Source organism: Gadus morhua, chromosome 15, assembly GCF_902167405.1.
Source record: "Gadus morhua chromosome 15, gadMor3.0, whole genome shotgun sequence".
NCBI classification, from domain to species: domain Eukaryota; kingdom Metazoa; phylum Chordata; class Actinopteri; order Gadiformes; family Gadidae; genus Gadus; species Gadus morhua.
In genome coordinates this window covers 19,036,152-19,063,491 of record NC_044062.1, presented here as the reverse complement: position 1 = coordinate 19,063,491, position 27,340 = coordinate 19,036,152, and the positions used below count along the sequence as shown (strand labels likewise).

Genomic DNA, 27,340 nt, shown 5'->3' with positions numbered 1-27,340 from the left:
GCTCAAGGTACCCCTTTTGTTTGTGTTTCTGCATTGATTTCCCAGTGTTGCTCTCTCATGTCTGTGTCATGTCTTCCATTTCTACACTAAATTGTGGATCTTTTGGAGTTATCCCCCCCCCCCCCCCCCTCCCAGGTCCCTGTCCCCAGTCCTGAGTCAATGACAAGTATAACTACCGGAGGTGAACGCCTCAAAGCCAAGCCGTGCTGACGCTTTAAGATGTTAGTGTGGCTCACCAGGTAGAGAGCGTACCATTAAGGCTCAGTCCTTACAGCAGGGACCCACGGTTCGATTCCAGCCGGCGGCCATGATGCTTGTCCTCCCCTCTCTCTCCCTCTGCCATACCTTCCAGGCTAACTCGTACTGTACCTGTCATGAATAAAGCATGAAAGTAAAAAATATCGACGGGTGCAGTGTGAGCATCATGGGAGTCAGCCGAGGGAATCCCACCATGGGCTTTTCAACATGGAATAGTAAGTATATAGTGAAAAATAAATAAATGCAGCACTTAGTCTTCAAACGAGACAGCCCAGGAGCTGTGATGATGGCATAGGATGACACAGTGGAGATGGGTGCTTGAAATGAAATATGGTACGTTGCCGAAAATAAAAATTATAGAAAGGCAGAGACATTGTTCTATTGCATAATCCCACCCTTCAATGGCAATGATTGCAATGTTGACATACTTCAGCAACGGGTCCAGCAGTAATACAGTGTCTATATATATACAGTATATATATATATATATAAATATATACTGTATATGTATATTCGTCAATGACATGTCATCTTAAAAGTCCACAATGCATAGCAATCTTTCAAAATAAAGGTTTTCAACAAAACTCAAAACCAAGATTGTTAACCATTACCAATAATGAAAAAAAAATACTGAAAGGTCCAATGGCATGCTACTTTATGGATGCTTTAATATAGATATATGTGGGCTCCTAACAGTATTTGAAGAAGTTCCCGAAATTCAGCCGTGGTGCAGAATTACAGCCACTACGAGCCAGTCGCACATTGAACTTTCCCTAAACGTGCCGTTTCTTAATCTGTAGCTTTAATGCAAATGAGGAGGAATGAGGCGGGTCAAGGAGGAGGGTGAGGGTGTGGCCCTGAGCAGCTTGCGGCCACTGTACTATGCGCTCTGTTTACAGTGAATGAATCGCAATGGCTAGGCGCACACAGCCTTTGGCAGTGTTCTGTAAATATTCTAGAACGGTCCGGGTGCTCCGGCAGGAGTCCTAGAGCTCTATATCTAAATAATATCATATGATAGATAGATATCTATATCATACAATATATATTATGACGGCCAAAAGCTATGTGTGCCTCCAGACGATACTATGAATAACAAACGACTGCGTAGGGTTCTCCGACGTCTCTGGTTCTTCCATGTCCACATCAATCTGAAGTAGACTGAACCGCTCGCTGCCCGCTGCCGGCTGCCAGCTGCCAGGCGGTGGTGCTTCGTGGTGGTGGTGCCTTGCGGCAGCGGGCGGTGGGCAGCGGGGCTCAACGATGGCTGAGATAGCCTCAACTACAGTCTTGTTGTGGAAATACCGGAGACGTCAAAGAACCGACGTCTTATGAGCCATAACACTAACAGAAGAACGTTTATCCAAAGAAGTGCACAACACTTGCGTGACAGTGTGTGTAATCACACACACACACACACACACACACACATGTGGCGCTCGCACGGTCGTAGCTCATTTGTGGGCCAAATTTTCTGGGCTGGCAAGGCAGGGAAAGGGGAGGTGGCATCTCCCCTTATGACGACATACGGGAAAATTCCAAATGGAGGTTAGCTTCGGTTTTTCAAAGGTGGAGCAGAGTGCCTAGTGCTCGTTTTACAACCAACGAAATTTCTAGCTACTGTGAGAGCATAGGTAGGCTAGGGGAACTCAAATTAATGTTAGAAAACCTCAGAAAGTGAAATTCTCATGCCATGGGATCTTTAAAGAAGACAACCTGACATGGCTCTTAACTGCACTACTGCAACAATCCAACATCTGTGTTTGAGTCTGTTGAGTCTGATGTGACGTTTTGCCATGAGTTGTGATGAGTAGCCTTGCCTCTTGTCTTTCTCGTTCCTGAGATCAGTGATAAAAATACGTTAGGAAACATCACCATCTGTCATGTCCCCTAAAAGTTTACTTCTTCACTATTCAACGCATATCGTGCAATGTGTTGATATCTCAAAAGTTACTGTGCACAAGCAAGAAGAAGATGACAGGAGACATTCACACACATACACACAGACAAACACAAAGAAACACACACACAATCCCATTACATAATTTGTTGTTTGACCAATCCACTAAACAAATCCATTACAGGGAAGAAAAAGGAAAAAGAAAATGATATTCCTTAAAAGTTGCTGTAGGCCTAGGTAAGATTTAAGAGGCATGCCTCATCTATCCATTCAAAAATGTATTGATCAGAAATTAGGCGGGTAACTGCGATTTAGTGTGTGACTAACACACACACACACACACACACACACACACACACACACACACACACACACACACACACACACACACACACACACAATTTTGTGAGTATGTGTTTGTACTTTGATGAGCAGGTTTTCAAATTAGTTTGTTTATAATCTCCTTTGATTTTCTGTAAGGGATAAGCATGTGCAAGAGTTCTGCAGTTTGCTGATTGGGTATCTATTTTCAGAGTTACTGTCATGTTGTGACATTTTGAGAAACCCTATTACATATAAGCTCTCTTTTCATAAACACGTCTTTAAATAAGTTGGAATGAACTTTCATCATACAATAAAAAAATACCAACAATCTCTCACCACACACACACACACACACACACACACACACACACACACACACACACACACACACACACACACACACACACACACACACACACACACACACACACACACACACACACACACAATCTCTCTCTCTCACTTGCTCTCAAAGCAAAATCTGTCAATCATTGGAGGCCGACCGAACAAAACTTACTGGCGGATGCATCAAATAAATATTCATCATTGTGTTGACCTCCAATGAGCACAGAACAAAACCCCTGCCGCACGCTTCACAGCTCAATCTGACAACGATCGATATGCAATGAAACAACCTCCCCCGCCTGATCTCATGAAGTCGTGGAGCAACGGAACCGGGAAGCGGCGGTGAAGTCCCCCCCTGTCCTTGAGACTCCCGGTATAGTGCACCATCTGCCTGACGAACGAATAATTCCTGCTTCCCTTCGTCACGCCACGCAGTGGCTTCCACACAGCCCCACGCTAGCGTTAAGCCATGTCTCCCGCGGCGTTTGTGAACATTTTGAAGTATAGCCGCGGTAGGAGTGTGAGGCTAACGTCTTTCGCTCTATATCTTTTCAAGAGATGAAGCCGCAGCCAGCGGGTTGAGTTGGGGGTCCCCAGGGCACAGCTGCAAAAAGAATTATACCTCCATACGTACCCCAATGCCTGCCCACCTCCTCCTCGCAAACACATGTTGGAATACTAATAAATGCGCTCTGTTTTGTCACTTCTTTGGTATTTAAGAATGTTTCCTGCAAATCCATCTTAAGGCCCACATGGTTCAAGAGTAGCAAAGATCAAAAGTGAGTGTTAGAGGGATTCTTTAAGCCAATTGAAGGAGTTGGGGGGAGTTGAAGAAAAAGCTAAAGTGATCGACTTGGGTGGCTTTAAAAGGGTTTGATGTATCAGTGATGTTGACTTCATGTTTAAATACTGTTGCCTCATTCAATGCCTCATAGAGTTCTGTTTGGGCCCCTAACCAAAATAAGTATTGCATATTTAAAACTGGTTGATGAGATGACAAACTTTTATAAAGATGTTTTTTCCCCTAAAATCATCTTTAAAGTTCATTGAAATTTGTGCTGCGTTGATGGATGACTAACGCCTCGTGCCCACTACCTCCGTCCGTTGACTGATCATGATCCCATTGACTTTGAATGGGGACGGACGCACAATGCATTGTGGATCCGTCTGTTCCGTTGGAGCCTTCGGCTCCGTCAAAAAGTTGAAAAATGTTCAACTTTTTCGGCAGCGACGGATCCGTCATCCAATCAGATCGCGTATGCAAATTTAAGCACTGTGACGCAACTCGGGCTCTGACGATACTGGAAAGCGGGAAAGCGGGTCATCTTGCATCGCAACAAGCAGGAAGAAGCGGGAAGAACCCGGCGAAGCGATTTGATTGGCTGACGGATGCCTCTGCAAAGACTACTCCCCCATCCGTCAGCCACGCACAAAGCGTAACGCCTGACCCCTCGTGCCCACTACCTCCGTCCGTTGACTGATCCCCATTGACTTTGAATGGGGGCGGACGCGCACTTCATTGTGGATCCGTCCGCTGAAGCCTCCATCAAAAAGTTGAACATTTTTCGACTTTTTCGCCAGCGACGGATCCGTCATCCAGCATGACGCCTCATGCCCACTGCACCGTCAGTCAAAGGACGTGGGAAGGCGTGGCTGACGGATGGGGGAGTAGTCTTTGCAGAGGCATCCGTCAGCCAATCAAATCGCTTCCCGCTGACAACAACAATGCCGGGTTCTTCCCGCTTCTTCCTGCTTGTTGCGTTGTCATTGCAAGATGACCCGCTTTCCCGCTTTCCAGTATCGTCAGAGCCCGAGTCGCGTCACAGTGCTTAAATTTACATACGCTATCTGATTGGATGACGGATCCGTCGCTGCCGAAAAAGTTGAAATTCTTTTGACTTTTTGACGGAGCCGAAGGCTCGAACAGAACGGACGGATCCACAATGCATTGCGCGTCCGTCCCCATTCAAAGTCATTGGGAATCAGTCAACGGACGGAGGTAGTGGGCACGAGGCGTTACGCCTCGTGCCCACTACCAAAAAGTTGAAACATTTTCAACTTTTTCGGCAGCGACGGATCCGTCATCCAATCAGATCACGAATGCAAATTTAAGCACTGTGACACTACTCAGGCTCTGACGACCCTGGAAACCTCCCCCATCCGTCAGCCACGCCTTCCCAGTCCTTTGACTGACGGTGCAGTGGGCATGAGGCGTTAGTGGAATAGTGGGTGTTTAAAAGTCACTTTACCTGACTATCTGATCCATCTACCATAGCATCCTCTGCTCTACTGGCTGAGGTAGTGTCCTGTCTGTCTGTCTGTATGTGTCCATTTGCATGGGTGTTTTCATGCATGCATGTGCAGGTGTTTGTGTATGCATGCACCATCCACTCTCACACATGTATCCAAGTCTCTTTAAGTGTGTTAATGTGAGTGTGTGTGTTAATGTGAGTGTGTGAGTGTGTGTGTGTGTGTGTGTGTGTGTGTGTGTGTGTGTGTGTGTGTGTGTGTGTGTGTGTGTGTGTATGTGTGTGTGTGTGTGTGAGAGAGAGAGAGTGCCTGTCAGTGAGTTTTGGTATGTGATAGAGGTGGTGAGTGTATTTGTATGTGTAATGGGTGTGGGTGTGGGTGTGGGTGTGGGAGTGGGTGTGAGTGTGAGTGAGTGTGTGTGTGAGTGAGTGCGTGCGTGTTGTGCATCAGCCTGGACTTTCCTTGTAGTGACTGTGCTGATGGCAGCACCCTGCCTGACCCTGCTTAGACCGCACATCTGCTTGGCCTCAGCCCGGACGGATTATCAATGCAAACTCCATTTCCTAGTCCAACTGCTACTAATCCTGCCGATGTACCTGTCACTTAAAGGTTTATGTAAATTCTCCCCCATTGCTGTGTTTACTCAATTTTAAATGTGGTTCTTTTTTTTTGTTGTCATTTTGCTCTGTTGACTGCAGGTTTTGAATTGATAACAGGCTTGACTGTAAATCGATGGAAATGTCGAAGTATTACTATGAGGCCCTGAAGGAGAGCGAAAGAAACTCTTTATTTTGCAGTGACTGGCTTATGTCCTTTTTTAAGAAAACAATTTTCTGCATTTTCAATCCATACATACTCACTTATTCCAGTTTTCCAAGAAAAATTACACTGATTGAAGGGCAACGTCTACGGCATATTGACTTTTTCCTCGGACAATGTATAACGACAACAAGATTTGTACTGAAAGCAAAAATAATAAACGACCCACTTTGCTTAGGTGCAGCTTTACATGTACACTTATATGATTATATAAGGTCATTGTCGGTGCCTTTACATAAATCAAGTTTTTATTTTTATTTTATCTTGCTAAACGCTAATAGTCAAATCACTTAATGGCCGCATGCTTTTCATCCTCTGCCTCTTAATGATGTGAAATAACCCTTCACTCCATGTTATTTCTGGTATAGGCTATTGAACATCTAACGCTGACTGTCTTCATCTTGTTCTTCCGATATATACTCGTGAATTCCTAAATCCAAGCACAAAATGTTTGGAATTAATATGGTAATGTTCCAAAGGCTTATTTTGAGGAGCATACATGTATTAACAAAATATTATAATTTAAAAAGTTATAGACACTATTTTTAATTGAATTTATAGGAAGGATCTACAGAGAAACCAACAGCAGACTTCATATTAAAAACAACTAAGTTGTAAAATCCCCAAAAGATGAACTAATATGATATAATCTGCCATTTTCCCCATCAAGCAAGCAGTACTACAACAACACATTGATGCTCCCCACTCCAGCTTAGCGGAGACATTGTTTAATTGTCTGCTGATTTCCTGATTGGTAACACCTGTTGTCTGTGGTGGTGTGGGATGTGCTGTGGTGCGGCCGGCCTCCCGGCTGAGCTCATGCTGCCCTGTGGGGCGCTGTGATGCATAGCAGTGCACCGTTGCATTCTGCTCGTGTCTGGGGCTATGATGTGGACAAAAGCCTCCACCCTTTAGTGTCTCTGTTTAAGTTCTGCTGTTGTTAACAAAGCAAATCGCTGACGGGCCAAAACAAGACTTTTTTTCCGTGTTTAGTTAGTTTATTTATTTTCTTAAATAAATAAAAGGTCCACAACGGGCCGGCGGTGGATAAATAATATAAAGAAAATAAAGAAAAAAACGAAACATACTAAGTAGCATTTCACTCAGTTAAGTGTTCTTTTAGCATTAGCAATCCATGTAGTTTAAAGTGCGTTATCTCCACATTCAATATCAAATATTACTCATTTCTTTTTTCTATTGCATAATAGGTGATTAATACATATAGCATCTTATGTTGTCCATCTTGACCTCCTTTACTGTTGTTTATCAACAATATTGCACAAGTAACTGAGGGGAGATGACAGCAGACTGTACGTTAAGGTTCTGCATCGTAACAATGGACACCAGATCATTAACATCAACACTCAACATTGTAGTCAGTCAGTTGAGCTACAGTATAAACCAATTGCATATAGCCAAGGCAGTTATTCAGTTATTATGGCAGGAAAAGGATTTGGATGTATACCTATTAATTTCATTATTTTTTTTTGTTAAAGCTACCTTTATTCAAACCTCCGGGTTGCATCAAAGAAAAGAAACACACTATAATTTAAGAAAATGCTGTTCTTTAAAGAAAATATGAAAACTACATCCTAGCAAAAAACAATTAAGCCTTTTCCGGTTTAATTTCTCATTTTGCAATTACACATTATTGTCTTCTGTTAGTCTGCTATTAGGTCTCTGACAAGGAGATGTGTGGAGACTCCTGCACTGTGATTGATTGTACCGTCTCCAGGTGACAGCTTCTTGTTTTGGGTACGGCTGCAGAGAGACTGATTGGCTTGACGGTATAAACGCAGGCACACATTGATTCAGAGATAGAAAACAGCAGCAGAGGGGGAATGAGAGCGCTACTGCCTTCCTCACCTGGCATTGCTTTGCTTCGCTTCACTTTTGGCCTGTGGGCAAATAACACACTTCCCCTCATGCAAAGACACACACACACACACACTCACACACACGCTCACACACGCCCCCTAGAAGAAAGGCCTTGCTGCCCAGTTGTGTCTGGAGACAACACACGCACACACAACAGGCTACATTGATTTCCTGTTTGGCATCAGTAAGCAGTGAATGACACAGCTGAGAGGTTGGGGGGATTCGCTGGACCGCGCCGCACACAAACAAACCAATATGTATTCGCTCGGCCTGCCTCTGGCTCTCACATCGCTTTTTTCAGTTTGTTTTTCTTAACAAAATATGATGCAAAAAAGATTCACCGAGCAGCGGCGGGGCGACAAAACAAGCCCATTTCTTTGCCGCCGCCCTTCTCTTCCCTCCGTGATTCTCCTCCCTGCCCTCGCCCATTATCTCTCATCGTCCACACGGCCGCCGCCGCCACTTCCGCGCACGCTTTTTCCTTTCCCCGTCCGTTCGGAAAGCATTGTGGGCAAACCGTTTATTGTGTTTTTGTAGCCAGTAAACAAGGCCCTAATTAGCATGAAATTAGATAGTAAATATTGATGAACACATAAGAGTTCGGAGACTGCGAGGGAAAATGCTAAACTAATTGACTATACATATCGCTGCCTTCCCATCATGTCTGCAGTTATTTAATTAAGGATGTGAACAATTTGCACACAATGAAGCCTAAATTACTCAGCGGGAGGGCAGATACAGATATCATTAGCTGTACTGCAACCAAAAAGAGTAGCAATCACATTTTGTACTATGTTGACAGTACAGTAATTGGCCCCTGATCCGTATATTTATCAATATTTACCATCAAACCTCCTCAGTGATAAATGAAACCGTGCTGAAATGGTTGTAGGTGTTTTCCTGCGCTACAGCTCAGCTGGCTGTTTGCTACTGGCCCCGACAACGTGGACCCTGGATGGGGAAACCAACTTTATTAGTCTTGTCTGCCACAGAGACACACGCTCACACACAAACACGTACGCACACACTTGCACACACACTCTTGGCTCCTCTTCCAGTGATAGATGTGGCCATCTAGTTTGGCTACAGGGGATGGACAGATCAATGGTGCACTGATTGATCGCTCTCCCACTTTCTCATGCGGCAGCTAAGCCCTAACCACAACACAGCACAGCACACCACACATACACACGAGCACACATATGCACACGTGTCTCGGTGCTTGGCGCCTCACCAACACCATGAATGTATGTTGGTGAAAGAATTGGTGTTGAAGAATGTGCTATTTGCTTGTTTAAACATTGGCTGGCAATGCATCTACACAGAAGCTCCCCCTCATTCAAATAGTACATAACCACCATATGGGAAAACAAAAGCACTGGCTGCACCAGACCCAATACTCTTCGCATTGATATAAATAACCGTGACCCGGCCGATTACAACGCGATAACCCGCCCGCTTGAGACGCATTCCACCACTCAGAGCGCCGGCGCGTCCCCTGCAGAGCCGGCCCGCCGAGCGGTCGCACAGGTTCACCGTGGCCCCGGAGACCGCGACTGAAGCCTGCCGCCGAACCGAGGCGTGGGAGTGGAGGTTAAAACAAGTGTGAACCGTCCACATCTGCTCCTCTGCCTCTCTCGCTCACCTCCCTGTCCCTGGAACTCTCTCACACTCACCAACACAGGGGGGATGTTTTTGTTGTCCGCAGACACACAGACACACAGACACACACACACAGACGTTCTATTTGTATGAAAAAGGTCCTGGGAGCTTTTATGACTCAGCACTTCAGAGTCCCCCGCCCCCCTCCTCATTTTCCCATGGCTCTTAATGTTCTGCTTTTGTTTCCACCTTCCCCCGTGGGCATAGCGCACCGCTGTGCACTATGAAGGCTGTTCTGAGCGGCCCTGTCTGTACCCTGTGCTGTGAGGGCTCCGGGTCAACGGCGCTTGATCCTGTGAGAGCTTGTTGACTTAACCTATGGTTTGAACTGTGGTTGGACCCCAAGGTGAACACATCCACACACCCACCCACACACATACACATACATACCCACACCAAAACACACAAACTTGTGGAAAGCAATAAAGCAAAAAAGCAATAAATATGACCCCTTTTGGCGGTCATGCTGGGGGGTTTGCATCCTCCCTGCCGTGTGTCAGTTTAAAGATAATCACAGCAGACATTTTCCACCACTTCGATCCCTTGTTAAATGAGCCGGTTGGTTTTACCTAACGGGTTGGAATAATACAGATGGAGCCAAGTAACATGAGGATTGTTTTAAGTGACACCTCGACACACACACATTCAGGGAGCTCATAATACAAGAGTAGTCCACTACCACACTGCCAGGAAACACACAATAACACAAATATATATAAATATATATATACACGAGTTGTCACAGAGTGCCTCACCCGCGTCGTGCACAGAACCACTCCCTGAGGACGTTTGGATGGGGCTGAATGAATTGGGATGAGAAGAGGGCAAACAGCGTTCGAGTGTGTTAAGTCTGGTGAGCACCGTAGTGCACCTTCGGCCTGGGGAGGCATTTGAGGCTGGAATTAGGAAGCAACTTTGCGGCCCCAGGGTACCTAAGCTGCCCCGGGGCCAGCTCGGGCTGCAGAGCGCCCTGGTCGCACCGCGGGCCCCTCAGAAGCCACACTGTCGCCGGGGGCTTCGGCAGGGAGGCCGGCTCCGCGCTCTGCACTTCAGATGGGAGCCTGGCGTCGAAACAGGGCAGGCCCCTGGTCGGGGGCGGGAGCTGCCTGGCCCCCCGGAGGCCCCCCGGAGGCCGCAGGGAACCGGCCGGCTTAGGCGTGGCCGACCCGCCGGCGGGCCCCGGCGGCAGCGCCGGCACCGACACGCGCTTGTGGAGCCGGGGGGGCTGCAGCATGCGGGGGCAGGCGGAGGAGGGGAAACAGAGGGAGGAGAAGGGAGATGAAACGGGCCCCCGGGTGTCGGAGCCTGCCAGAGTCTCGGTGGGGGGCCTCTGCTCCGGGCCAGATGGAGCTGCCGAACGGGGGGGGCTTCCTCCTCCTCCTCCGACGCCGCCCCCCCGCGGAGTGCCGGAGTATGAGTCGTCGAGGAGATGGAGGCGCGTGCTGAAGAGGAGGCTCAGCTCATCTTCGTCGGGGGTCGCTCGATGGCCCGCCAGGGGGGAGTCGGAGGCGGTTTCCCTCCCTCTGATGCTCCTCGCTTCCTCCTCCTGCTCCCGGGGCTCACTGGGGGCCGCGGTTGGAGGTTTTGCTGGACTTTCCAGGGGGAGGGGATGGCTGTGGCAGAGGCTGGAAGGCTGAGGTACTGGAGACTGAAAGGAGGGAGCGGAAGAAGGAATATATATATTTATATATAACAAATACATACACATAACTCTTTTATGCACCTGCCGAATATCTAGAGACGCATTAAAGTGGGGAGAGTGTATAAAGGAGGGTCAACAAGAAACGGGCACAAAAGGTTTAGACCTTGCCTATTTCATTAATAAAATAAACTGGAGATTTTGTGGATAACAGCCTTCGGAATGAATACATGTACATAGATTTAGAATCATTTTGATCTTTGATTATTTATTCACTATTTCTGCATTGACTGGTATAATCCCTTTTTATGGTGGCCGTATGGCCCCTGCAGGAGATTCAGGTGTATGCGCGGAGTTTGGAGGGTATGGGTGGAGTTTGGATGGAGTTTGATGGGTATGGGTGGAGTTTGAAGAGTATGGAAGGAGTTTGGAGGGTACGGTTAGAGTTTGGAGGGGTACGGGTGGTATTTGGGGGTAATGGGTGGAGTTTGAAGGGAATGGGTGGAGTTTGGAGGGTGTGGATGGAGTTCGAAGGGAATGGGTGGTGATTGAAGGGTATGGGTGAAGTTTGGGGGATAGAGTTAGCCAATTCCGCAGTGAACACCACGCGGGCAGAGAGATAAGGAGGCTGACGGGGTGTTTGAGGCCCGGGGTTCAGGTCCACCTGTCGGGCGGTGATTACTGCCTTTAGATGGGCGCCCAGAGGTACCTCTAAAACCCGCAGATGGTTCGTTGTCTGCAGGGCTAGGATAGAAGTTTTATCTTGTTGCAGCCATGTGAGTATCGTCCTCAGAGTGGTGCACCAAAGCAGACATGGAGAGAATGAAGTGGTGAAGGGATCACAACCGGCCAATAGGAATGATTCATGGTCAAGATGTAATAACAATTTACTAAATGTATATCTCCACGCCGCCTGTTTCGTTGTCTGTGTTTCCAACGCAGTGCAAGGACCTGCGAAGGTTAGGCACATTAAGGTCCTCTTATATCGGACATATAACAAATGAGTACATGGAAAAAGAGAAAGACTGAGAGAAAAAAACCGACAAACAAAACTGCATCATTATGCTGCATCGTTTTGTGCATAATGTAAGTTAAGGCGTGGATTTACATTTTCCAATAGGATTCACGGCAGTGAAAAAGACGGTGATACAAGCATATGCTCCGTACTTCCATCAATATACCCTTTGTATTTAGAGAATAATCAACACATAACAGAAAGTGATGATTACATGTAGATCCTTAAATGTAGATCCACTATGGATGCAATAAGAGTTATGTGTTTGATTGAACCTACTGCAGTTTAAAGTAAACAAAAACCTGCAGGTTTGCGGCTGCAGATGTTGGCTGAAATTAACTGCTGTGAGTCTTCCACCGATCAGAAGTGTTCAGCGCTGCAAGCCATGTCCCCAACTGAATGTGGTTCCTGCTGTGGAAATGCACTTAGTTCCTCCAAAGGTTTCAAGTTCAGGAACCTGATATTCAAAATATCATCTATATTTCAGTTTCTTTAGTCTTGTTTTCAAGGAATCCTGGTTATGTAGTCTAGTGAGACCATCTTGATCTCACATTCACATTCCGTTTCTCTGTGCAGATCACTTTCTCTCAAAGATATATAAAAAAGGAGCCCAGCGTTGTAATCTACAAAAAAATACTTTGATGCCCAAGTAAAATGTAAATACATCCATTATAGCGATCCAAAAAGTTTTTTAATCTAACTGACAAAATAATGATGTTAAAAAGATATACAGAAATTTGCAAGGAAGGTTTCTTTTAGGGGCGTGGATTCGTTTTTTGTCTTACTTCCAACTTTATTCAGTGAGAGTGAAGAGAACAAGAGGAATTTTTATCAAGAATTTAATTAAACACAATCAATTGCTGCCTAGTCCATGGCAGACCGGTGAACATCTGGATGGGTTAACCAGGCTCCATATTATGTGGTCTTCCTATCAAACTCCCTTGGCATACTGTGCATCCCGTCCAATCATATCACCTCATTAGTAAAAGAAAGGCAATAACCCTTTATCGTCATGATCTCAATATCAAACTGTAGTGCTCTGACTAAACGGTCAATAACACTGTTTACCTGTGTGAACAATGAGAGAGCTACGGGCTGGCCAGAATTTTTTCTTTGTTGAATATATCAGTGATAGGATGGGATTGGATGATAACATGAGCATCGACTACAGATCTGTCCAGATTATTTCTTGCTACCAACTTGTTGAAATCTTAGATTATTGTTGTTGATCTCTTGAATCACACGAATGACCGAACGTCTGGAGAACACGTTTTATCCAACGGAAAATCAGAGTGTTCTGAGAATGATGCTTCAAGCTAGGTCAGACCTTGGTCTGTACCTCTTTTGAGTAAGTATTTGTTTTATTTTTCACTCTTTATATTTCAGAAAACTATAGCGCCACACACATGATGTGAAAATATATACACACACATAAATGAAACAGTAATGGGCTAAAACCTAAGTGGTGCATGCTTGGTGATTAAGGCAATGTATTTGATTATGTCTCCTACTAGCGTTCACCTTAAGTGTGTGTGTGTGTGTGTGTGTGTGTGTGTGTGTGTGTGTGTGTGTGTGTGTGTGTGTGTGTGTGTGTGTGTGTGTGTGTGTGTGTGTGTGTGTGTGTGTGTGTGTGTGTGCATGTGTTTCTAAGTGAATTTCAAAGGCCACAGCTCCACATGCTGGCAGCTTGGCACACTGCACCCTAGATCTTTTTGCATTAAGAGTAATCTCTGGCATCATTTCTTTTTAGAGGCTCATGTGTTTTAAGTGTGACATGATGTAATTTGTTATTTGTTTGTAACACTGTATGTGCCAGCAGTGGAATATACAAATTAACAAAAGATATATACCCCGTACAGGTACAGAAACATGTATTCAACTGCCATACTATGTGCTCTCTCCCAGCCTTTATGTCTGCTTTCTGGTTTTCCTCTTGCCTGGCCACCAGTAACAACGAATAATCAGGTCTGCAGCTACCGTCGCAATTATATCATATGTCGCCACGGAGATCGATAGAGAACGAATTGCATCGGAGGAGGACATAGGAGTGAAAATGTGTTTTCTTGTAGATACTGGTTCATTTAACAACGATCACAAAAGGCGTGGAACGTTCTGTATTTGTGTTTACAGAAAAAGATTGAACCCTATTTACCGCAATTAAATGTATTGCAACACGACAGATGATGGAATTATATTTAAGATCATGCACATCCTAATAGTACCTGCTGTGTTGATGGGAATTAATCCCCTCAGAGATGATAGACCCGTTTTTAATTCACTGAGTACAGTACAGAGTTTCATCCCCCAGATTCTGTCTCTTCTGGTCTTTAATAATAAGCTACTATGCTGGAGAAGTGGCTTTTGTTTTTTTGTTTACTCTCAGTTCTCAGTACAAAGATAATAACCACTTTCACAGAAAAACTGCTTTGGGGATGAGGCACATTTGAAGCACTATAGGCTCAGACGTATCTGCAAAATTGGAAAGTTTTGCCTACATGAAAGTATTTAAATAGAAAAAAAAGTTAATTAAACCTGTTTGGCTATCTGGAAAATAATGGGAATGTTATCATGTTTGTCTGGATGATGTATACAAGAGAGAACTCGGCCATTACAGCATCCAGTGCATTTCATTAGCTGACCAATGCTTCCTAAAACATCCGTAGGATCGATTCCACATCACCGCTATGAATGTTTGACGAATAACTGATGCCGGGGAGATGAGCCTTCAAGCTCTTGAAATGGTTGTCGGAAACAAATGTCAAACAGGATCATCCAAGCTGGGGGGCCACTGTGCCATAGTGGGGAGCATGAGGCTGATTCAATCCAAATCTCCCTTGTAAATTCACAAAATCTGGGTTAACCAATAACCGTTTTCTATCAATCCGCCATGCCGTGTTGATTGACATGATGTTATCCTTAATATTTTAAAAGACCAGCAGGAAGTAAGCTTGTTTGATTGAGGCACTTACATAGGCAATGTATTTGTATCACGGCAGTTTGGTCTACATTTATCAGGGTAACTAAGGTAAGTAGGAATGGATCTCCAGACCCTCATAGCTGAAAGTGGAAGTAATGTGCTTTAGTTTAGCGGACACATTATCATTCGGGTGCTCATAAACGTCACTACCTCACTCACCATTCTTTCACAAAGTTAAAACACCGAGGCTAAAATAGCATACGAGCGGCACAACACAATGAAATGCATCCAAGCATGCATAATGATTAATTTAGTAGTATGACAGGAATAAAACATTAAGTTGGTTGAACTGAACACACGGCACACACAAAACCACAGCAGAACAAAAGGTGTTGCGAAGGATGGAAGAAAGTAACCAACTTAGTTTGTTTAACTCAGTGAAAAAATAATAAAAAAACTATGAGAATAGCAGGCTGAATCTGTGGCGGCATAAGACACAACAATACAGAAATAAACACCCACACCCCACAACCACAACCCCGGTGCAAAAGCATGCAAAATGCGTGACAATAATAGGCAAATCGGCATGCTTCACGTTGAACCAAAAACCAGGCCGGAAACAAAGCAACATAGGAGGCATGTATATGTGAGAGAAAGGGTTACTATACCACGCTCTGTCAGTGAAGTACTGCACTAGGGGCTCCACACCTTGCCGCGAGGCATGATGCATGGGGAGGCAGAGGATGAACGGAGAGACAGAGTGAGAACTAGGGCGATGACAGACGAAAGTCAAGAGGGAGGAGGATGGAGGGATGGGGGGGGTTACAAGGACAAAACATAAAGGGGGGGGGGACTGAGAGACCAGGAACAAAAGGAGAAGCAGTACAAAGCAGGGGCAGGGATATTGTGGGGGACGAGACCAGGACACAGGTGGTTTAACACAGGGGACTCAGGAGACAGGTGGTTGCTGGTCAAGAAACTCAGAATCAATACCAAACCATGGAGTGCCCACGCCTCGCACCGTGGTTTGGAGTATTTTGTTGTGGTGGAGGAAAACAAACAAAGACAATATGCTGCGGTCCAAAGCACATTATTTTCTCATCATAGAGAACAGTATAAAAGGGGACTGAACTTGATTTTCAATCTCTGAAAATACCATCCTGGTGAGCTCGTGGGTGAGCGAGAGAGCCTCTGGATGCTGTGTTGACGTCAGAGGCTGATGGCCGCATGAGGGGGCATTGATACAAAAATGCGGCATTTTCTTTTGTTTATTTTATCCATTCCATGAATGTGAGTATAACTGATGTGTTCTATATGGAAATAACGTCCCTTCAATGTCTGCCTTTCCACCATTTTCTTTCGTCTACCCTCCTGTTCCCTCCATTTCCTTGTCCTACTTTTCATATATTTTTGTACAATTTCTTTAAAACTGACTACAGACACAGCTGGTGCTGTCAATCTTTTAAGCACAACAGGGTGAGACCCTCTCCCACACACACACACACACACACACAATAGAGAACCAGAACACAACATCCCAATCCTATGCACTTGATTCTGCAGCGCTCCCCGTTGTGAATGATCAAAGCAGAGCAGCAGGAGACTCACATCTCCTCTTATTATCTCTCTCCATCCAGAGCGCTGTATTCCCCTCTCTCTCTCTCTCTCTCTCTCTCTCTCTCTCTCTCTCTCTCTCTCTCTCTCTCTCTCTCTCTCTCTCTCTCTCTCTCTCTCTCTCTCTCTCTCTCTCTCTCTCTCTCTCTCTCTCTCTCTCTCTCTCTCTCTCTCTCTCATCAGAAAAATCTAAAGGCGCTCTGAAATTGCCTTGAGAATGGACGAGAAGTGATGGGCAGCGATTGTGACTTCAGCGTGGTTTTCTTTTTCACCAGTGCCTGTCTTTTTCAATGGTACACGATTGGGTCCAACTTCAGTAAACACCAAAAATATGAGATATTTCACTTTGTTGTAGATTGTACTTACAGGCTTTTAAACACACCGCCTAGCAAAGTCATGCACTGAATATTTTACCTTTTTACAATAGGCAATAAATCAAATGAATGTGTGTGTATACATAGCCTTAATTGTATTTTAACACATCGTAACCTATAATAAAAGTCCTTTGGCATTGTTTTACAGAACACCTTTTAAATTACTGAAGGGGAAACTTTATGACTACCCTTAAAGGAAGATGATCTGGTGTACCCAATGATATAAAATAAAGTGGAGCCCACTTTTGTTGAAATTACAATACAGTTCTCAACAGACCATTCAAAGAGGTGTCATCGGAGATATGCACAGGTGTCCCTCATTACACTAAGTATTGGTCTGCTACTAGTTAAGAAGCAGCCAAACTAGTGACGATAAGGGTCTACGACCCGTGTCCTGGTACGTCACAGTAGCATTGCCCATTAACCAACCAAAACAACTTCAGCATAGACATCACCAGAGACACAGAACAGAGACATCAGAAAACACTTATTGCTTGCTTGCTAGCAATGAAAACAATCCATCAAAGTAATCTAATCCTCCGAATAGATGAATTAATAAAACCTCTTTTATCTCTGTCGGCCTGTTGTGAAACAACAGTGTAAACGGCAGACCGATCGCCCCTTCATCAGTACCTGATGAGCTCCAGAACCAGGAGAGGGCTGAGCGGACGGGGTTAGAGAGGAGGACGGGGAGGGGTTCCAGGTCGAGAGGAGGTGTTAGTGACTCACTCTGTCTACGCTGGGGCATGCTGGTGCGGGCCGAGCCCTGGTGCTGCGCCTGCCACAGAGACAGCAAGGGGGTGGCCAGCGCACCCTGCACGGAGAAAACACACATGACAAGAGCATGACACTTTACCCACGCACACACAGGCACTGAGGCACACACACAGACACACACACACTCGTACAAACACACACAGGCACTGACACATATACACACAGGCCCTGACACACAAACACACACACAGACAAACATACACGGACACTGACACATATACACACAAACACACACACACGCGCGCACTGACAGGCACACACACACATGCATGCGTGCAGAGAAACACAGTCACACACAGTCACAAAAGCATACACTCAACATAGTATAACAGACCACAATTACACAGAATGCATGAACAATTGACGCTCATTAGAAGATGCAAAAACAGATGCTCAGAAAAGTATTTATGGGTGTAAAGTGAACATTCAACATAAGAGATAATGAGTTAATGACACATGTTGAGAAAGCCATGCAGCACGCACACCGTGTTCCCAGAACATTGCCAACCTTTACCAACCCGTAACAACCTCAGATACCATAAGGTTGGTAGTTCATAAAAGTTGGTTGTCCAAAGTAGATAAAAAAAATAGCGGGTGAGTTAAACTGCTTCAATAACTCAGGTCTTAGAGGCCCAAACATTCAAAGGGAGAGACAGCCAGTCATCCAGAAAAGTCTCCCTATCTTTTCTAACACCCACCACAGATGTGTTCACAAACGCACATACACACAGACACACACGCACACACGCACGCACATGAGCACGGTCACACATATTACATCAAGCCCTGGTGAGCATGATGTGAGAAAAGTATGCAGAGGCTGTGACTGTCTTTTTCTTGAAGCATACCTTGGTCAAAAATAGACCATCCCCTAAACAGCTTAGAACAGATAGACGGAGATACAGAAAGGGTTCCACAATATTTGTATCATCACGGTGACAAAATTATCGATTTAGTATGCCCGAATGTAAGCCGAAAAAGGAACTGTAATCTTAATCCCCTTTCACACATGCAGTCTTGCCCTGCAAAGTTCTGGAGGATTTTCTGCATGGATTCATGTATGGAATGGGAACAGAGATTGATATTCGGGGAAAATTGCACCTGCAATTTGCCTTCTCAATACTAAATAACATTTCCGGATCGCTGCTGTGTTGCGATTGAACGTAGCAAGATTGCCATTAGAGGCACGTAAAGGGCTGGGTACATCTGACGTAGGAGGACGCTTTCTCGTGAAGCGAGCAAACCAATCAGAAGACTCTGCCCGGGACGGGACGCATTTAAATCTTTGGCTCTTTATCTTACTGCCCAATGTTCCGGATCGTAGCTGCTTGAGGGAACAGCAAAAATTACTAGCAATGTCCGAAAGGTTATCCCAGTTATTTACCAAACCATAATGAAGGGTTCACCCTCACATCTGAATCTCCTCGGTCGACCGATCTATAGGGGGAAACACCTTAAAGCGCCCCCAGCCACGGTCAGACACAAGGCGTTCTGCAACCTGAACGACACGAGGTGCCTCGCAGTGCCTTTTCTGTTGAAGCCTACAGTCAAAAGAAAAAAAGCCTGCTGCATCTTTTTTTATTGTTACTAGGCAACCACCGAATCACTGTTCCCAACCTAACCACTTACATCTGTTTAACCATCGACATTCATCTAAACATCTGCATAAAAAAATTGAACAGGTGGCGGGCACACATTGTCTCATTCATCTGATTGGACAATGGATAAAAACAAATATTATGTTTTTTCCATTCCAGGCGTTTAGGGCGCTTAGATCCGATAAACATGAGCCGCTCGGCCACGCAAAGGCAGGAAAAACCACTTTACTCTCATTGAAAACAATTATAAGACGTGCCGCAGGCTGCTAAAACGCACTCTGTTTGATAGTGGCCTTAGTCTATCATGTTGACGAATAACGACTTCTAAGAACAAACCAACGGTTAATTCATCGTGTCATGGCTATGCGGCTAGAGCTACCGCAACTGCCCACTTCGCAAGCAGCCTTACCTCGAGCAAGGATAAGCAGCAGTTCTTCCCAATTTAGATTGAATTTTGTATTGAGTTGACTGACTGACTGACAGGCTAACAGCCTAGCACCAGCGCCCACCATCAGATCCTCCCCTCACTAGCTACCGCATGCAGGCAGCTGCACCCCAGAATCCTGCCATCTTTAATCAACTGTAGAAGAGGCAGAACACGGTAACCCACCAGACCCGTCGAGACAGGTAGGGTGAGAGAGAGAGAGATCACATGATGAGGAGAGAGAGAAAACAGAGGAGAGAAAGGGAGAAAGGAGACGGACGGGGAAGAGAGATGAAGAGAGAGGAGAGGGAGAGCTCCCGGGATGAGGCGAGAGGAAGAGGATAGAGAGATAACAAAAAGGAGAAAGAGGGAGTAAAGACACAGAGACAGAGAATAAAGATAAAGAGAGAGAGAGAAAAGAGAGAGATAAGAGAAGAGTGAGACAGACAGAACAGAGAAAAACATAAAAAAGAACATGAAAAGCAGGAGAGAGAGCAAAGGGGGAGCAGTGGGGATAGATTGAGGTACGAGTGGGACACAAGATAAGACAGACACGCTGCTACAAAGTAGCAGAAAAGAGAGGAACCATCAACCCAGCAGGTCCCGCGGAGACCATTTCAAGAGGGCCGCATCCCGACGGCACCGGGCGGCTTGTGTGTGATATGAGTTACCTAGATCCCCCCCCGTTCCCTGCATCTCCCACGACTTCCTGTCCAATAACAAACAGGCGCCGCGGAGGCGCCGCGATGGAATAGGAGGCGGAGGCCGGGGCTCGTGTGGACGGGAGCGGATGTGTGTGGATGGAGAAACGAGAGAAGGTTCGCTTTCCTACGGGGCTCTGACAGTGACTGGCAGTTTTATTGGCATCCGCGAGCAGCTTTCCCTTTCAAAGCCCTGCTTGATTCTCCCGTCTCTGTATGATGCTCTGCCTCTCTCCGCTGAAAGGCCTGAGTGGCAGGCAGTGGTTTGCTTCACAAGGGGCAGCCTCACTCAGTTGGCGGGGGGGGGGGGATGTAAATACGAAACTCCAAAGGTAAGAAGAAAGTTTTGATTGGGTATGTGAAAGCCTGTCCCTTCTGTCTGGCTCGTCTCAAAATGCCCTATAATCACGGACTACACAGAGCCTTGGGCTGATAAGGCCCTGAATAACTCTCTATACATGGCCATATTGTCTCATCTCACTGGCCTTGGCAATTACGCTCTCACCTGTCTGAGATGATCAAGTTGGCCCGTGGTGTGTACATGGTGGAGAGTGTGTTTATTAGCCTGTGTGTGTGTGTGTGTGTGTGTGTGTGTGTGTGTGTGTGTGTGTGTGTGTGTGTGTGTGTGTGCAACTGGGAAAGATAAATTATATATTATGCCTGGAGGTACAAGATGGTTCAGACAGGTGCCTTGAGTCACTATCTGGAAGGGAGGGGGCGGGGCTGCTTTAGGTCCACTGTGACGCTACTGCCGTATTAAAGGATATAGCGGATGGGGTTGGAACAAAATAAAGAATAAAGAACTAACGAGAGGAGGAGAAATGAAGGAAGGATAGAAGTACAGAGAAGTGAAAGAGATTGAATGAATGAAAGAAAGACAGATAATGAATGATGGAAAGTAAGTTGAATTAAATACAGAGGGAATAAACGGAAGAAAGAAAGAAAGAAAAGGAGAGAGATGAAGTTGTGCAAAAGGGACCAGGAGTGGAACCCATTGCAACAGGTCCGTCGACCAGATTGTTTGAGCCTCCAGGAATACAGCAAACATTCTTGTGGAACCAGTTCCAATATGGACGATAACAGCAGCCGCTGATCTGATCGTGATCGTTGCACTGTTCTTGGAAGACAGTGATGGAAAATAAATGATCTGATTCATTTCCTCAAGCTGACGGGTAGGGGTTCTATCAGATATCAGGGAACTAGCTGAAGTAATACAGCATGACTTTGATGTCTCTAGGATGAAAGAAGGAGGAATATGCAGAGGAGGTGGGTTCTAGGCAGCAGACAAAAGAGAAGATGACACATTAAAAACTGTGGCAAAAAGGTTTACAAAAACAACTAAACCAGAAAGGCAAAAGGCAGAGACAGATTCAAAGGTATTATTAAAAGTACAAAATAGTGCGAAAGTGGAAATAAATCAATTGTTCCTATGTTTACATGACCTCTCCCTTAGACTGCCTCCGTCCTTGTCACGTTGTCATGAATGTAAGAATGAAGGGATTCGCCGCTAACCTTTTAAAGTTGCAAATGTTGCTTGTGTCTGTCCACAGCAGGTTTTTTGAAATATGTTTCTGGGGAAAAGGCTCTGTTGGAACTAACTCACTGAAAGGGTTAGGAGATGAAGTACAGTTCAAAGGGAACGCAGTTTTTCATTGTGCGTGATCATGATTCATTCACCCATGCAGAAGCCAGGCTGCTTGATTAATTGTATAATTTACTAAAGTACTGATTCAAGCGCAGTGCTTCATCTTGTTAATTGTTTGATGCCCACAATATGCCAACTCTTGTGCTATTCAGTGAGCTAATCTGTCTTGCATTTTCATTATGTATTACAACTTGAGAAACCAGAGCACTATGAGTTCTCAATTCAGTATTTTTGTATTTGCAGTGATGCACTATTTTTGGATCTGTGGTGAAATAATTAAATGGTGTGCTTAAGAATAGTTTCATACATCAAACACATACTTTTGTTAGGCGTATGCTGAAAATGTTCAATCGTCTGTCATTACGCATATACGTTTTTCATGCTTCTGTCTCACCTTCTCCTAAAACCATCTTAATCTTTCCATCAAGACACTGTCCTAGAGCTGTGTTGATGGATAACTCAATTTCCTTCACAGCCTTTCCTTTTTCCGTCTCACTCCAATTTCTCTACCTCGCTGCTCCTGTACCTCCCTGCCGCTCAGCGAGCCGTTATGGTATGAAAGTATGACTTTTGAGGAACACAGAACAGTGAGGAACGGTGTGGGGGGTGATGGAGAATGAAAGCTCTGACAAAGAATAGGCCTAGTGAGGCTGAGACAAGATGTTGTGTGTCAGAACACACAAAGGACGACGGCGAGACGTACACAAGGAAATGCCGTGACATATGAAATAGCGTTCACGCCCGAGGCGAGAGGCGGAAAGAAAAGGGGACAGAGGGTGAGAAAATGCAAAAGAAGGTCAGAAAGAGACAAAATAATGGTTATTCAAGTGTTTGTGTGTGTGAGTGTGTGTGTAAAGCAGACTCACAGCCTGGCTGTGTGTTCTCAGGTGTGTTTGTGTAGCCTTGTCTTTGAGTCGTCTGTCCATCTGTCTCAGATTGGACGGAGTCCTCTGGTGTTGGCAATGGCACCTGCCCGGCAACCCCTGCGCAGGCTAGAGGGAGGGGGGGAGAGAGAGAGGGAGGGAGGGAGGGAGAGAGAGCGAGACAGACATTTAATTAAACCTAATTGATGTCCTAAATAATGACATGCAAGGTCCCTGCTATTGAAGTGTAATTAAATTAAATATATTGTTTCCACCTATTTAGAGATAAGAGGCTCATTAGGAAACTATACTATTTCTTTAATCACCCGTATGCACAGCTGCCAGGTTTATTTATGTATCCATTTGTTTTATTCAGTGAAGTCTAAAGAGCAAGCGTGCGGGGATTGCGTAGAACAGTGAAAGTATAACTTGTGAGTTTCTGCTCATTCAACCTAACTGTGGAACATAATGGTGACGACATCGCTCAAAGCGCCTTTAACTGCCGTCAAGATACGTGTACATGATAAACAAATCACTTCATTTCAGAGCATTATAGGATGAGTATTCCAGCCAACTATATTATTACTTTCATTATTCCCGTGCCACCTTTGTTTCGTGCCGGGACTTTTCATATTCATCGATTGTGTTTATTTGGTTAATTATAAGATGCCCACGGCTTTAACACCAGACGGGACTTACATCTCATTCAATCTGGAGATTGAATTCTGTATTTACTTAAGTTATTTATGCATACTTACTGTATTATTTTGTCTTTGTATCTCAAAGCATCGATACATAACCATGCACGGCTGGTTTTCACGGTAAACAGACTCCGGTCTGACTGTGACTAACGGTTCAGTACAGTTCTTCCCAGCACAGACATTTCTAAGGTTCCTGTCTCTGTTTCCTCTCAATCTCTCCTTCCGCTCCTCAGCACTCGTCAAGGAGCCGACTCTGTCCTTTTTTCTCTCTGGTTGTCTCTCTTTTCCCCCCGGGGTATCCCTCCTCGCCCATTCATCATCCTCTCATTACTCCATTACCCGCAATTGAGTCAATCGCCGCACCTCTCTCTGTCTCCACACTGCTCGCCACCACTCCATCACCCTCCTCCTTCCCTGACTGCTTGCCCTCTCAAAACACCCAATCTCACTTTCACCACTGCGAGTGTGTGCTCTTGTGCATGTGCGTGTGTGCATGTACATATGTGTGTGTGTGTGTGTGTGTGTGTGTGTGTGTGTGTGTGTGTGTGTGTGTGTGTGTGTGTGTGTGTGTGTGTGTGTGTGTGTGTGTGTGCATTTGTGTAAGGATCGGGGGTGTTTTCAAACTTTTCCTCACAAACAAATATGGATCTTGTTTCCCACTGAGCAGTTCCTGCTCTAACATTTCCATCTGGCATTACTTTGCTGATACCCACTGTGATCAGACAGGATTTTTGCCAAGTCGATGCACCATTTAAAGAAGTCCATTTTAATCCATTTCACTCCATCTCTACCGTTGTGTCTGATCCCGCGGGTGTCAAAATGGTACATATTTCCCTTCCATTTTCTTTTCTTTCTTCTTTCCCATTCTCCCACACACCCTTCCTGGAGACCTGGTTAAAACCTGACCATCGCAGGGAGGTGAAGTCAACGGCCGAATGCGGGCGGGCTTTCTAATTGGACGGATCAGCGAGTGCAGTACAAACCGCTCCACACATTGACATTTGGTATTACTTGAGGCCCCAGGAATTTGAATGTCACGCTAATATCACAAGACTTCTTTCCCTCTTTCTCCACTTCCCTCTCCATGCCTTCCTTATTATATAAGCTTGCATTCCTTAGCTAGAGAGCCAGGCAGAGACACTAATGATTGTGAGAGATGAGATGGATCTCACTTAAAGCAAAAGAGTTCTAAGGTTAGGATTACTAAACCTCACACATACTATAAATGCATGGACACACATATGCACACCGCCCACATACGCACACCCTGTGCCCACACAGACACACATAAACCAGAATAGCACCTTAATAACATGAATCCAAGCAGCAGAATCCAACATACTTACAAATCTGGAGAAGAGTGTCATTAGGCGAGAAAAAATATAATGAAGGCTGACAAAATAACGTATCTATAGCAACCTCACACATTTTGCTCACCTGCTAGTGCTAGGTCCGTGGGAGGAGTGCCCACACGTGAGAAGTGCCCACATTGAGCTTGTAAGAACATTACAGAGTCAATACCCTAAAATGATATTCCAAAATAATATTCCAAAATAGTACTCCAGACCAGGTCAGAAAGTCAACTACCCGTCTTTCCTTATCATATGGTCGAAATTGGAAAGACACAGAACATCAACCCCATTCAGAACAAAAACAAACAACTATTCCATGATTGCAACCTGCAGCTGGGAGAATATAAATCCCCCCGCCAGGGCTATAGAGTGTCTCTCGGGGGGGACTCACCGCTAATTGCTGCATGTGTTGCTGCTGCACATGATGCTGTTGCTGCTGTAGATGTTGCTGTTGCTGTAGCTGATGACAGCGCAGGGTGAGCTGGGCTATGGTTTTGTCACGACCGCTGAGCTCCTCTCGAAGAACTTGCACCTCCTGCATCAGATCCTCCAACTGGAGGCCAGACACGGACGTCAGCACAGACACACAAACACACACAGATACACTCAGGAATACAGCGATATATGGTGTACTGAAAGCATGATGGCCGCTCCCTCAGCCACTCGCTCTTACCTGTGAGGCTGTAGTGTTCACCTCGCCCTCCTCGACTGCAGCTTGAAGAGTGTCCGCATCCTCACACTGAAATCAGACAAATAAATAGAGACCTAGTTTCACAAATAACCGCACACACACACACACACACACACACACACACACACACACACACACACTCACGCACACACACACACACATTTACTCACACACATGTAGGCATAGCAGACGCAGAAAACCCGTTGAAGGATGCATACACACATGCCATGCAGAGAACTAGTTTGATTTGTATTCCACTCAATTAGTTAACCAGTATTTTTTTGTTCGTTTTTCTAATCATCGATAAAGAAGTACCATTTCATCTTGGTATTCATGCTATTTCCTCTATCCTCAGTGAAACAAACCCCATAATGAACAGCTGAAGATAATCATTGGCGATTTTAATATTGTTTGTGTGTGTGTAATGTTCAGTATGTAAATGAGCCTGCATCTGATTTCATCGATGCAGGCTCGTGTAGTCACTCAATGAGCTGTTGTCTTCATGTTTGGTGTGCACTTTCTCCCTTCCAATTCTTAATTCTGTGTTTTAGCGCATTGTGTGAGTGCGACGGATGCCTGGACTCCCCTTAAGGTGAAACGGCCAGCCTTTATCTGCATGATAATGCCAATGCATACCATTATTTATAATTAACTAAATTATTCAAAATGTTTTGCTTGGTTAATCTCATAAATAAATGGCCCGTTAAGCCCTTCGAGAATGTACCTGTGATTAAGAGCTATACAAACACAATTTAATCTAATTGAAAGAATATATGAAGACCGCATCCGAGTCATGTATTATTGTGTGCTTTCGTGGCTGCTGTTTTATGGTCCTTTCGCTCTAAAAATCCACTGTGCTTTATCCTACCACTCACCAATTAGTAACCTACAGTCAAACAACATAATGTGATTTTCAAGGGACCAGACACACCGTCCAACCTAAACTACTGTTCAGTTGCTCCATCTCCTTCGTAATTTAAATACCTCAAGCCATGCATGTATGTCGTTCTTGAATAACACCGGAGACCAAGATTTAAAAACTTGTGTGTGTGTCTGTGTTTACGTGCGTGTGTGCGTGCGTGTGTCCGTGCATGTGTGCGTGCGTGTGTGCATCTGTTCATATATATATGTGGCTCAAGTATACATCCACCTCTGAGCATGCAGGTCCCACCTGCAGTATGGTCTGGAGTTTGAGCAGCTGGTTTTTGAGCGAGCTGTAGTCCTGGGCCATGTGTTTGAGAGTGAGCTCGTCGGGGAGGTTGGCCCCCAGCGTGCGGTCGTCTTCCCGGCTAGCAGGCTGCTGGGGCTGGGGTGGCCCCCTAATGGAGCCTTGCGCCCTGGGGCCATCGTAGTGCTGGAACACCGGCCCTCTGAGGGACATCAATGCAGACAGAGAGATGGACGGAAAGGCAGAGAGAGACGGAGAGACATGCAGACAAAGGTTGGAAATAAGACATTCATATCCAGACGGTAACATCCATACAAGGCAGGCATACACACGAAAATAGGAAAATTCTTGTAGTCTAGACGTCATGTTTTCAAATATATAACTACATGACATTTGCATAATTCCACATGAAAAGAGGCAACATT

The 27,340-nt window shown here is 45.2% G+C and overlaps 1 protein-coding gene across 4 annotated transcripts in view; it reads right to left on the bottom strand.

Moving 5' to 3' along the window:
- Positions 1 to 7,392: 7,392 nt before the first annotated feature.
- The window catches only part of ccser2a (coiled-coil serine-rich protein 2a), a 52,108-nt gene continuing 32,160 nt past the window's right edge, over positions 7,393 to 27,340 (bottom strand). For 2 of the 4 annotated variants that reach the window (XM_030378978.1, XM_030378979.1), the window contains exons 6-10: positions 26,898 to 27,117; positions 25,730 to 25,795; positions 25,448 to 25,609; positions 23,007 to 23,132; positions 7,393 to 11,084 (exon numbers count right to left, since the gene is read on the bottom strand). In XM_030378978.1, the coding sequence (XP_030234838.1) occupies positions 10,281 to 11,084; positions 23,007 to 23,132; positions 25,448 to 25,609; positions 25,730 to 25,795; positions 26,898 to 27,117 (1,378 nt within the window). In that variant the 3' untranslated portion in view covers positions 7,393 to 10,280. Of the gene's footprint in view, positions 11,085 to 17,724; positions 17,810 to 23,006; positions 23,133 to 25,447; positions 25,610 to 25,729; positions 25,796 to 26,897; positions 27,118 to 27,340 lie in introns of all 4 variants that reach the window. The other 2 variants (XM_030378981.1, XM_030378980.1) reach the window with 2 other exon arrangements.